This window comes from Girardinichthys multiradiatus, chromosome 1, assembly GCF_021462225.1.
Source record: "Girardinichthys multiradiatus isolate DD_20200921_A chromosome 1, DD_fGirMul_XY1, whole genome shotgun sequence".
NCBI lineage: Eukaryota > Metazoa > Chordata > Actinopteri > Cyprinodontiformes > Goodeidae > Girardinichthys > Girardinichthys multiradiatus.
The window spans coordinates 46,655,921-46,668,491 of NC_061794.1; the positions used below are offsets into that span (position 1 = coordinate 46,655,921).

At 38.9% G+C, this 12,571-nt stretch overlaps 1 protein-coding gene across 1 annotated transcript; it reads right to left on the reverse strand.

Annotated features, from left to right (window-relative positions):
• Window positions 1–1,439: 1,439 nt before the first annotated feature.
• On the reverse strand, window positions 1,440–12,567 carry LOC124869101 (lymphocyte antigen 75-like). The gene is made up of 8 exons (XM_047366839.1): window positions 12,495–12,567; window positions 11,810–12,066; window positions 7,446–7,526; window positions 7,095–7,198; window positions 3,580–3,761; window positions 2,245–2,574; window positions 2,015–2,115; window positions 1,440–1,870 (listed from the first exon to the last, which is right to left on the reverse strand). The coding sequence occupies exons 1-8, from the start codon at window positions 12,565–12,567 to the stop codon at window positions 1,760–1,762; spliced, it is 1,239 nt and encodes a 412-aa protein (XP_047222795.1). The 3' UTR covers window positions 1,440–1,759.
• Between the last annotated feature and the right edge of the window lie 4 nt (window positions 12,568–12,571).

The window sequence follows — 12,571 nt, forward strand, 5'->3', positions numbered from 1 at the left end:
CGCCGCATTGAAGCAGTCATTTCTGCAAAAGGATTCCCAACCAAGTATTGAGTGCATAACTGTACATGATTATTTGAAGGTTGACGTTTTTTGTATTAAAAACCCTTTTCTTTTATTGGTCGGATGAAATATGCTAATTTTGTGAGATAGGAATTTTGGGTTTTCATGAGCTGTATGCCACAATCATCCGTATTAAGACAATAAAAGACCTGAAATATTTCAGTTAGTGTGCAATGAATCTAAAATATATGAATGTTAAATTTTCATCATTACATTATAGAAAATAATGAACTTTATCACAATATGCTAATTTTTTGAGAAGGACCTGTATATTCCTACCGTCATCTATGGTCATGAATTTTGGGTCATGACCTAAAGAACGAGATCACGGATACAAGCGGCCGAAATGAGTTTCCTCCGCAGGGTGTCTGGGTTCTCCCTTAGAGATAGGGTGAGAAGCTCGGTCAGACTTAGAGTAGAGCTGCTGCTTCTCCACGTCGAGAGGAGACAGTTGAGGTTGCTCAGGCATCCGGTTAGAATGCCTCCTCGAAGCCTCCCTGATGTCATTTCCACCAAGATGTCAAGCTCGGTGACATCACCACTGGGAGATATACTGGGAGATATTTCACATCATTGAAGTCAAAGAAAAATAAAATCAGCATTTCACAGAAACCTGATTTGTTTCTATCAAGTAATTTTATTCTTTAATAAAGTGAATCAAATTTAATCTCAGCTGAAACTTTGAATAGAAACCTGTGATGAAGTGAGGTCTAAATACCATCATTTTCCAAGAAATGTTGATTTTGTACAGTAAACACAGACATGTTTTAAATCATACAAACTATATTTTAGAATAAAAACTAACATGTAACTAACATAATGTACACTCTATCTAAAATCTAGTCTTATTGTATTGTTAAAGAAGAAAAAAAAATGATCCAAATATAAAATCAGTTTTAGTATTTTTATACAATTCATCTCTAGATCTCCCATCATTTGTTAATTCCTTTTTTTTTCAGCAGAAGCAAATTAATATTAGTGGACATTCATTGCAAACTAACAGATGTCAGTAATAAAACATCATAAATCTATAATAAAACAACATGAATCCACTAACTGTGTATAATCCCTCCTACAGGCTGTAGGAAAAACAATCGGATCATTAGTCAAATAAAATCTGGAATCACTGAAAAGTCACCCAAGAACAACTCATGTTTAACAACCATTCAGGACAGAATTCAGGAACTATGACCTCTATGCCAGGTCTTCAGATGTTCTGGTGAACATATTAATGTAAATGCTTTCCTGAACTTCAATTAGAGTCAAAGACCAACCAGAGGAGCAAACCAAGACAAAACAGAATAGAATAAAATAAAATAAAACCTGAAGGTATCAGTTGGTAGATCTCAGAAGTCAGAGATTCATCATGTTCCTAACATCTGTTGGTGGAGCATTACTTCTACCACAGAGGATCTATGTCGGTTTAAACAAAGGAAAATGCATCAAAGTAGCTACTGTTCTAAACACCTCCTTTAAAGTTTGTTTTGTCCTCTTAGCTGTGAAGAAAAGCTGCTTTTGATAAATGTCTGTTGTGGTTCATTAATTGAATCCGATTGTTCTGGTAAAACAAATTCCCTTTAACTTCTGCTGCTGCTTCAGTTCTACTCACACATTAATTTCAGTAAATATATAACAGATATTATAATTAGTATAAGAATTGGTATGAAACAGACTATTTCTGATCTCGAGAAACATTGGGTTAATTTTGGTCCTTCTGCTTCTCCTTGCAGAAAGTCTTTCCATTGGGACATTTCTTCCAGCTCAGTTTGATGTCTGCTCTCACTCCCTGGTCCTCCACCTTCTGTTTGAGCTGAAACACACGAATCAGTTCATATCCTGAAGATAACTGGCACAGAAACATCTGAAACCGGTTTGAAGCTCTGTGTTTGAGGCTGTCAGAAAGGAGATTTTATTCATCTGTAGGAACATTTTGGTGTAGTTGAGTACTATTCACCTCCTCCAGCAGCTTCTCCAGGACATCAGGGTCATTCAGATCTAGAGCAGAGTTTCCCACCAGCTGCAGCTTCACTGCTTGCTTCGTGAAAGGCACAGCATCTTTAAAATAAAACCAAGAAACATTTCATCACATGCATGATCATTTCTGGTGGACGTTGATGACACCAGCTGAAGTTTGTTGCCCTTATTTAGTTCTTCAGTCCAATCAGAGCACTGATCATATCTCACCAAGGTAGCAGATAAATGCCTTCTTCAAAGAACACGACCAGTCGTTCCACCGGCCAGAGAGGCTGAAGTCTGCAGAGGTACATTTCTCCGTCTCACCATTAGGTTGTCCCGATGCCCAGTAGTAAAATAAGTACAGATTTCCATTTGACCACTTCCAGGTGTCTCTATAAAGACCGATCCAGGCAATCACACCAGGCTTCATCGTCCTAATCTGCTCATTCTCCTGCAGGTTTCGGACACTGGCCAGGTCTGTGTAGTGTTGTCTGCAGTACCTCTGAGCATTAGTCCAGTTCATTATTGTGTTGATAAAGACAAATTTCACAGTCTGTCCTAAAAACCAGAACCACGCAATCATTCACTGAGACTACATGTACAGGGTTTTCAAGTTATATTTCAAAATGAAACGTCAAACCTCAAAACTGAGATTTTTTAACGTTTGAGTTTTAAATATCTAAAACTGCAATCAAATTGCAAACACAGACATTGTCTTCATTTATTGTTCAGCATTACCAGGGCCTCCATTCATCTGCAGGTTAGGCTTGCTATATGTAGTGACGCCCCTCCATGCCATCAGAGAGGCTGAATTTGAAATTATTTGCTGACAGCAAAAAGTTGATCAGATTTCTGTTTTAACATTTAGATTCTGATCCATTCAAAAAAACAAACATCACAGAATATATCACTGACATAATATGTGGTACTTTAATTAGCTAATATTTATTGCAGTCACAGCTGTTCTTCGTGATGCTGATATTGTAATAGCGATAAATGTGCAATAAATTGTGCAGCCCTAGGCGTGCTCGTCTTCTGAAAATATAATTATTTCATAATTAATTTACCAAATTTTGGTTGATCAAAGTGTCAAAGTGACACAGATGCCAATTCCTGTTAGCCATTCTTCAAAATACCAAAAAACATGCCATGTAGGTGTGGCAGATGTATTGATATACAGAAGTCAGAAATGGCTACAAAAAATACCTCTTGGTCTAAACTCGTAACAACTGTCAAAAATAAACTGTTTAAACCTGCTGGAACGGTGATAAAAAAAACTGGATTAGATCCAGTTCATCTTTCCACCAAGAACAGCGAGAAGAATGATCAGGGAGAAAAACATTCTCTGATGCTCAGTTTTAGAGAGCTGCAGCACAGAGTGAGCCCTTGTGTTGTTTTACACACCCGGTCCTGAGTAGCTGCGACATGCCTGGCAGCTGTCCAGAGAAGATGTTCCCTAAAAACTCCAGAAAAAAAGTACATCTGAATTTTCCCCCCAAAAAGGGTTCAAATTTTAATTCAAACCTTTCTGTTATGAAGTCTGGAATTATTAGTAATCCTTACCACTGATGTTGGCACAGATAAATCCATAATGCCAGTCACACGGAGCATCGTTCCAGAGTCCATTGTCATACATATGAACACATTCTGCAGTGAACCAGGGGCTGGTTGGCTCTGCATATGCCCAGTTTCTGATGTTTTGATCATTTGAGTAGAAATCTTCATCTGGCAGTGACCACTTCCAGCTGATCACATCAAAGTACAAACCAATCCAGGCCTGTTGAACAGAAGAACTTAAAGTCACATCTAACCCTGTGGTGCCTGATCTTCAAGTTTTTAAACATCTTTATCTGTCAGTTCGCACTGTCTGGTGCCACCTATACCTGCTTGCCGTGGTAACAGCGACATGCTGTCCCACCATTAAATCCTGGTTGAATCCCGTCTGTCTGCATAAATTCTGCCTGCATCTGTCCCTATGAAATCATTATGTGCAGTCAGGCCTAACAGGGATCTCTAATCTTGAATTTCCTTTTTTACTGGGATCTTGGTTGAAAACCTTTTAACCAATTTGAATAATAAACTGAATATGACTGCATTGTTTTATAACTAGGATCAACCTCCACGCACAACGTGGGTTCTCTCCGGGTACTATGTGGAGGGACTATGGAGGGACTCTCTGCTGGCCTGGGAACGCCTTGGGCTCCCCCCGGAGGAGCTGGAGGAGGTGTCTGGGGAGAGGGATGTCTGGGTGTCTCTGCTGAGTCTGCTGCCCCCGCGACCCGGTCCCGGATAAGCAGAAGACGACGAGTACAAGATATTTTTAAAGAGTTTATTGAAATTAAGAAATTCACTCCAGATTCATAAATAAGCTATATGTAAAAGTGAATAACATGGGAAATACAAATGAAAAAAGTCAAGAAAATCTGCATTTCTTATTAGCAAGGCATCACACAAGGAGCATCTCAAGGTGTCTTAAAGCAATACGCCCCACAAGACCTTCGTAACCTTATTATTGCAATTCATACTGATGACATTAGTTTCAGGTGTATTTCTAAACTTCAGTATGTTGGGGTGCAAAGACCATAACTTCATTACAAATCAGCAGGTGTTCCTCACAAGATGACAGAAGAGTCTAAATAATAATCCAAAGAGCAAAGAACCGCTCAGAAAGACCTGGAATGAAAACTGTGAGTAATGCATTCAAACACCATGGACTCCATGCACTGTCACCGCAGAAGAAAAGGAATGTTGAAGCTTATTTAAGGTTTGCTGCAGAACATTTGGACAAACCAATGAAATACTGGCAGAATATTTTTTGATCAATTGAGACCAAAGTTATTCTATTTGGATGTCATTCCACACAGCATGTTTGGAGGAGGAATTCCAGTGAACATCACCCCAAAAACACCATCGTGTCCAGAACTGAAACCATCATAGAGTGGAGGTGTTCTTTTAGCCTACATTGCTAGCAGACTTCATCTTCTTAAAAGAAGGATGAATGGAGAAATATGCTGAGAGATTCTTGGTAGGAATCTAAAGGTAAAACGTGTGAAAAAGGTGAGAATTTCAGTCAGTCAGTCATTTTGTACCGCTTATTCCATAGTGGGTCGTGGGGAAGCTGGTGCCTATCTCCAGCAGTCTATGGGCGAGAGGCGGGGTCCACCCTGGAAAGGTCGCCAGTCCATCGCAGGGCAACACAAAGACATACAGGACAAACAACCATGCACACTCATTCATACACCTAAGGAGAATTTCCTTTGAAATTAATTTAGTGAGAAAACCTGTTGACAGGTTAATTACTTATTTTCCCAGCTGTGATAAAAAGGGCCTGTAATGCCTCCAAACCAGTCTACAGATTTTCACAGAGAAGATTAATGCAGTTAGGCCCACTGGAATGAAAAATAGACCTGATTTAAAGTCTGATTTTATTTTTTATTCTATGTTACTTTAACTAAATTCTTTAAGTCAGATCAGGTCCAAATTTATGGTAAACTGGAGTCATTTTAGTTTAAATTCTGCATACACATGAAATCACTAATAGATTAGAACCATGTGGGCTCCTGGGCCTCCCTTTAACTTCTTAACCAGAAAATCTCTGACTAATAACCCCGAAATTCCTGAAAATGATCAAACAGTTGACAGCTCCCAACATTTCTGAAACTGATTCGGGTGAGATGGGATATGAGCTGAAGGCTGCAGCACTGTAATATCTGGAAGGAGATTTTACTCAAGACACCAGAGTCATCTATAGAAAACAGATCCAAACTCTACTTTAGAATGAGACACCAAACTTCATCTTAATTACTTCAAAAAATCTCTAATGTAAACTGATTAAACGATTTTGCTGTCTAGCCTATTTTTGTAAAGCTCAAAATATGTTTATGTAGGAAACTGAATGAAATTATTTTGTTCACGTAAAATAAAACCTTTTTATTTCATCGTCTCATCAAACACTGTGAAACTCATTGTCCTTGATTTATTCTACATACATTCAAGCAGAAATGTCACACAGAAATAATTTAGGCAAATTTTATTCAACAAACAGTTTGAAACTACATGACAGTGAATTCAACATGATTCATTTCTAACATTTTAACCCAAACTGTGTCTGCTAAATAAGGTAACTGTCATGTTTGGCTTTCAGTTGGACCCAAATGTACACAGAACCAGAGGCAGAAAGGTGAAGTTAATAGCTTTTTTATAATAATAATAATAATAATAATAAAATCTGAGACTTACAATGATGACACAAAGGGAACAAGACAAGGAACCAGCAGAAGCCTAGCAGAAGAATCCAGCAGTGAACAAACAAAGGAGCTTAACTACTGAGGCAGGGGTGAAAAATGACACAGAAACCAGGTGAGCTAATCAGAGGAGATGTGGAACAGCTGTGGCAGAATGAAATCAGCGAAGCTGAGGGAGGGAGACCAATTAACACAGAGATCTGCAAACCAAAAGGGAAAAACTTAAATCTAACATAGGAGAATAAACCAAAATGCACAGAGGAAAGAATGCAAAAAATAAGTACAACAAAACACAAAGGAATGAATTAGTTGGCAAAACCCTAATGATAATAATAAACAACTGGATACGGCAAGTCCTAAATGACAATAAGAAACCCAGAAGCGATGAGAAAGGAAATACAAACACCTGTGGATCAAGACAGCGATGCTGGAGTGTTGTTTGCTTTGTCATTGTGTCTTTCTACGTTACTGAAACAGAGGGCAGATATGAATACATTTTATAGGGTTACAGAAATTTAACAAAAAAAATGAAGCAAACAAACTGTAAACTCAGCTACACACTAATTGAAACACAATGGATGAAGTTTGAATAATATTCCAACTGCTGCTTCCAAGGATTTTAACCTGATGCTTGACCACCAAAGAAACGTTTGACATCAATCTTTTGGTCCACAATGTGTTGAAGCAACTTAAAGTCCTTCAGTGTTACTAAAGCTGCGATAAAACTATTGTTGTGGTCTACACCAACACAGGGTAAGAATACGTTTAGCATGTGTTTAATTTTAGAAAATTTAATAATAACCAAGCCTTCTCAGCAGGATGTCTTCTTGTCACTTTTGGTCCTTCTTCTCCTTGTAGAAGATCTTTCCATCCAGTTGTTTCTTCCAGCTCAGTTTGATTTCTGCAGCAACACCCTGCTCCTTCACCTTCTCTTTGAGCTGAAACACAAAACAAGCTGATGCTGGGTTTGGTGCATATTACTGGACTGGTTTAAGCTGGATGTGGGAAAAGGTCAATTTGAAGATTCCACTGAGCTACTTCTAAATTTACCCAGTTTTAAAAAGACACTTGAGTTAAATGCTAAAGGTTTAAAATATAAAATGAGGATTATTATCTGATCTACAAAGTCTCAACCTTCTGGGTACATTTAAATAAATCAGTAGGATATTTCCTGGTGTAATTTACCTCAGCCTGTAGGTTTCCCAGGACAGCAGGGTCATTCAGATCCAGAGCAGAGTTTCCCACTAACTTCACTTTCACCACTTGCTTTGTGAAAGGCACAGAGTCTTTAAAACAAACATTCATAACATTTTATTAGTTACCAGATTCCCGTATGGATGTCAGTGTCACCTCCTGGAACTTAACCTTCTGACCATGCCTGGACAAAATCAGGAAAACATTTAACTAAGTTATTATTGCTGAATATTGTAGGACGCCATCATGATCCTCCATGGCCCTTCCAGCACCTCCATATGCCACCACCACCAAAATGAACCACACCAACCTCAATAGGGAAGTTTTATGCACAATCAAACCAGTAGGAGACCTCACACGCTGTATCACGTAATGGTGAGCCCACAATGCCTAGGAAGACCACCTATCCAAGACTCTGCAGAGACCTTCCACATTCTGACTGAGTTTTTTTGGTTATAGCATAGTTTTTATTGTGTGAAGAGCACACAGACAAAGCAGTCTTCACCTGTTTATGATTCAACATTTGTGTACAAACAAAATGTTTAAACATTTATCAAAATCATACTTTTGCTGAAGGTTGCGATGCAATATTGATTTTGATTAAGTCTCTTTTTCCAGGCTCTTTTACTTCTTTGCCCCATCAGCATGTCCCCTTTATTTTTTGAGCTTTAGTGTCACAATCACTAAAATATAGTTCAGGTGTGGACAACGACTGCAGTGAAAGCCCATCCAATAGGCCTCACATTATTGCATCCAGAATTTGCATTTATTGCACTGTAAGTATAATATCCTACCAAATATTGCATCCAAGCAGTCCTTCGAGATTGCAGCTCTACTTCTGACTGACACAAGGAAATTTTTTTCTCATCACCACTGCAGAAGCAATACACACCTGGGCAGATTTTTGGAGCAAAACCTTTAATTTAATAAGCTCATACACACGTTTTATTTTTACTTTAACAGAGTAAACCCCTCACATACTCTTTAAGAAGTGAGAACAAATTTCTCGCTTCTTGAGGAGTATGTCTGCAAATACGCAGGTATTCTGGCCCACTCCTCATGAGCAAACTGCTCCAGTTGTCTCAGGTTTGAAGGGAGCCTTTTCCAGGCGGCATGTTTCAGCTCCTTCCAAAGATGCTCAATATTTAGGATTTAGGTCAGGGCTCATAGAAGGCCACTTCAGAATAGTCCAATGTTTACCCTCTTAGCCATTCTTGGGTGTTTCTAGCTGTGTGTTTTGGGTCATTATCCTGTTGCAAGACTTGTGACTGAGACCAAGCTTTCTGACACTGGGCAGCACATTTCTCTCTAGAATCCCTTGATAGTCTTGAGATTTTATTATACCATGGACAGATTCAAGACACCCTGAGCCAGATGCAGCAAAGCAGCCCCAGAACATAACAGAGCCTCCGCCATGTTTCACAGTAGGGACAGTGTTGTTTTCTTCATATGCTTCATTTTTCCGTCTGCGAACATAGAGCTGATGTGCCTTGCCAAAAGGTTTAATTTTTGGCTCATCGGTCCATAGGACATTCTCCCAGAAGCTTTGTGGCTTGTCAACATGTAGTTGGGCAAATTCCAGTCTGGCTTTTTATGATTTGTTTTCAACAATGGTGTTCTATGTTGGTCGTCTCCCATTAAGTCCACTTTGCCTCAAACAACGTCGGATGGTGCGATCTGACACTGATGTTCCTTGAGCTTGAAGTTCACCTTTAATCTCTTTAGAAGTTTTTCTGGGCTCTTTTGTTACCGTTCGTTTTATCCGTCTCTTTGTTTTGTCATCAATTTTCCTCCTGCGGCCACGTCCAGGGAGGTTGGCTACAAAGCCATGGAGATCTTAGATTTCTGAATAATATGTGCAACTGCAGTCACAGGAACATGAAGGTGCTTGGAGATGGTCTTATAACCTTTACCTTTAACATGCTTGTCTATAATGTTCTTTTTAATCTCCTGAGACAACTCTTTCCTTCGCTTCCTCTAGTCCATGTTGAGTGTGGTACCATGTTACCAAACAGCACAGTGACTACCTGTAGCCCTATATATAGGCCCACTGACTGATTACAAGAATGTAGACACTTGTGATGCTAATTAATGGACACACCTTAATTTAACACATTGGTCACATTATTTTCAGGGGTACCATCATTTTTGTCCAGGCCTGTTTCATGAGTTTACTTTTTAAAATAATTCTGTTGAAGCATGTTTGAAAAGCAATGTCTGGCTTTCATTTGTTCATTTTCATAGAGTTTTTATTCATTATTACCTTTGTCAGATTCAAGGTATTTCTGTGACCATTGTGGGTTTTTCTTTCATTAACTGAGGGGTACCAACAATTTTGTCGACGTGTGTAGCGCCTCTCCAGTCATACTGACCACTCAAAGCACTTTTACACTAGAGCCACATTCACCCAGACCCACTCACTAACACATTCATTCACCAATATGTAGGGAATTTGAGGTTAAGTGCCTTGGCCAGGGTCACATCTACATGTGGCTGGAATCAAACCCACAACCCTTGGATTGCAAGACAACCACTCTTCTCACTGAGCCACAGTTCTCTACTTTTAGCTTCATCTGATCTAATGGACAGATTAATTGATTATCAAAATCAATCAATCTTCAAGAATAACAAAAAAGTGTAAAAGAAATAGAAAAATCTCTATTAGCATTACAGCAATCAAACCTCTTGTTTCCACTGCTATTTGGATGGTTTATCTGATGACATCCATGTTTTTAAGGTAGGAAGGTCTTCTTTCCATCACCCTAAGCTTCCTCTATAGATTATTTTATTCGATTCAAATCGGGACTCTGTCAGGGCCACTCCAATACAATAATGAATTAAAGAGGAAATATTCCTACGGCGAAGGCCCTAGACGTTCTTCTGTAACATAGCAGACACGTTGCCATGTTCAATGTTTTTTTTTATAAGGAAACTGCTAAACAAGAAGTGACAAGAAATCTGATGGTCATAGCTTTCGCATGATGACACAGTAGCCAAAGTGGCCAGTCCTGCTCTAAATTCTCTGACCACAAGTCATACTGGTGCACAGAGGTGCCACCATGCTTCTCCAGGCTCATTCCAGCACCCCAAAATGCTGCCACCACAACAATTAATCACTGCAACATTAGTAAGGAGGTGTTAATGCACAGTTGGGAACCTGAATCGCAGACTGGATGTGATCCTTACACAGGTTATGTAAACATGACGCTCTGCTCTCTCTGCCTTCTCCCTTCCCTAAGGACATCTGTGGACCTGCTCAGAGCTGTGTGACCGGTTGATGAACCTTTCATCGTACCATCAAGGACAATGGCCTCTGTGACAGTACTTCATGGACTTACTTTGCACACACTCACATGCACACACACACATGCTCAAGATAAACATATGCACCCCCTCACACCGCCTTCACCGGATCCCCTGCATAATGTTGCTTCGTATATATGTTGCTTCTTTATGCTGAGGTTTTTTTTGCGATCTCAAACTGTATCCTGCTAAAGATAAAGTGTGAAATATGATTTTTTTCCCCCCTCTTCTTATCTAATGTGGTCCCTTTTCTCATCTACCTAAATGTATGATTTCATTACTTTTCATAGATTGTCAGATTTCTCAGAAGGATTACCAGCGAAAACCAAATATTATTAGTTTTTGAAAATTTGGAGTAAAACTGTTTTATACCACTGACCAGAGAATTTTAGATTTCTTAGAAGTATTTTATTACAACAATTTCTTACCAGTGACAGCCAAACATTATTAGTATTTACTAAAACTGTTTTATACCAGTGATCCAGCTTATTTGAATGATGGGACCACAACTGCCTCATACCAGAGACCTCAAGGATTAATATTATCATTTTTCTTCTAGCACCGGATGAATTCCTTACCACAAAGGACTTAATGAGCTAATTACCTCTATTAGAAAGATTGGATTAGAACCAGCTCTTATCAGTAAATTTCCAAAGATTATTAGTGTCATTTGATTTGTTTTTCTCTATCATTGTAATGTTTTTCCTTATGTACAGTGCTTTGAGTGCCTTGTTGCTGAAAAGCGCTATATAAATAAACTTGACTTGACTTGATTTAACTGCTCTGCCACATAATGACGAGCCACAGTGGCTCGGAAGACCACCTATCCAAGACTCTGCAGAGACCTTCCACATTCTGACTGATTTTTTATGGTCTAGGATAGTTTTAGTTGTTTTTTGTTTGTTGTGATTTAACATTTGTCTGCCAATAAACAAATCTTTAAATATGCATCAAAATCAGACAAAATAATAACTCACCATAATGGCAGATGAATGGTTGCCTTGTATAACATGGCCAGGCCCCCCAGTAACCAGAGTAACCAAACATTGCACCTGCGCATTTTTCTCCCCGCCAGTAGGGTGGCCTGATGTCCAGCGATTAAACACATACAAAGATCCATCCGACCACTTCCAGGTATCTTTGTGCAGGCCGATCCAGCTGTACACACCTCCAGGTATTACTGCTCTTATCTTCTCATTCTCTGACAGGTTTCTGGGAATGGCCAGGTCTGTAAGGTGTTCTCTGCAGTACCTCTGAGCCTCCATCCAGCTCATTGGAGTGTTGATGAAGACAAATGCAACGTTATGTCCTGAAAACAATAAAAGATAGACTGGTCTTACCATTGTAGACAGTATTTTTGCCTTATTCAGAGATTATATCATTTTTTGTGTTTGCTGATACTTGCTTATGGAGCCCATAAAGTGATTATTTTTTCAAAATTAGGTCTTTGTTAGACTTTTGCCAGATTGGCTGAAGTTGACTGGTTTCATCTGGTTTTGAATCATTCATTAATACCCAAATCATGATATCGTGATTTATTGGTTGAATTTTACCAAAGCTTTACAAAACTGGATGCCTGGCTCTCATTTTACAGAATGATTGAACTACTGTCCTAGCAAAACACTGTTGAGATATACTCTTCAACATTTAATGGGACAAAATAGAAAAAAAGATAGTTATAAAAATAGCTAATCTCTAAATAAGAAGCAGAAATACAGAATTAAACCAAAATCTTACCTGTCACATTGGAGCAGACCGGTTTATAGAGTCCATCACAGTACATATCAACCCACTGTCCAGTACTGTACATCGCT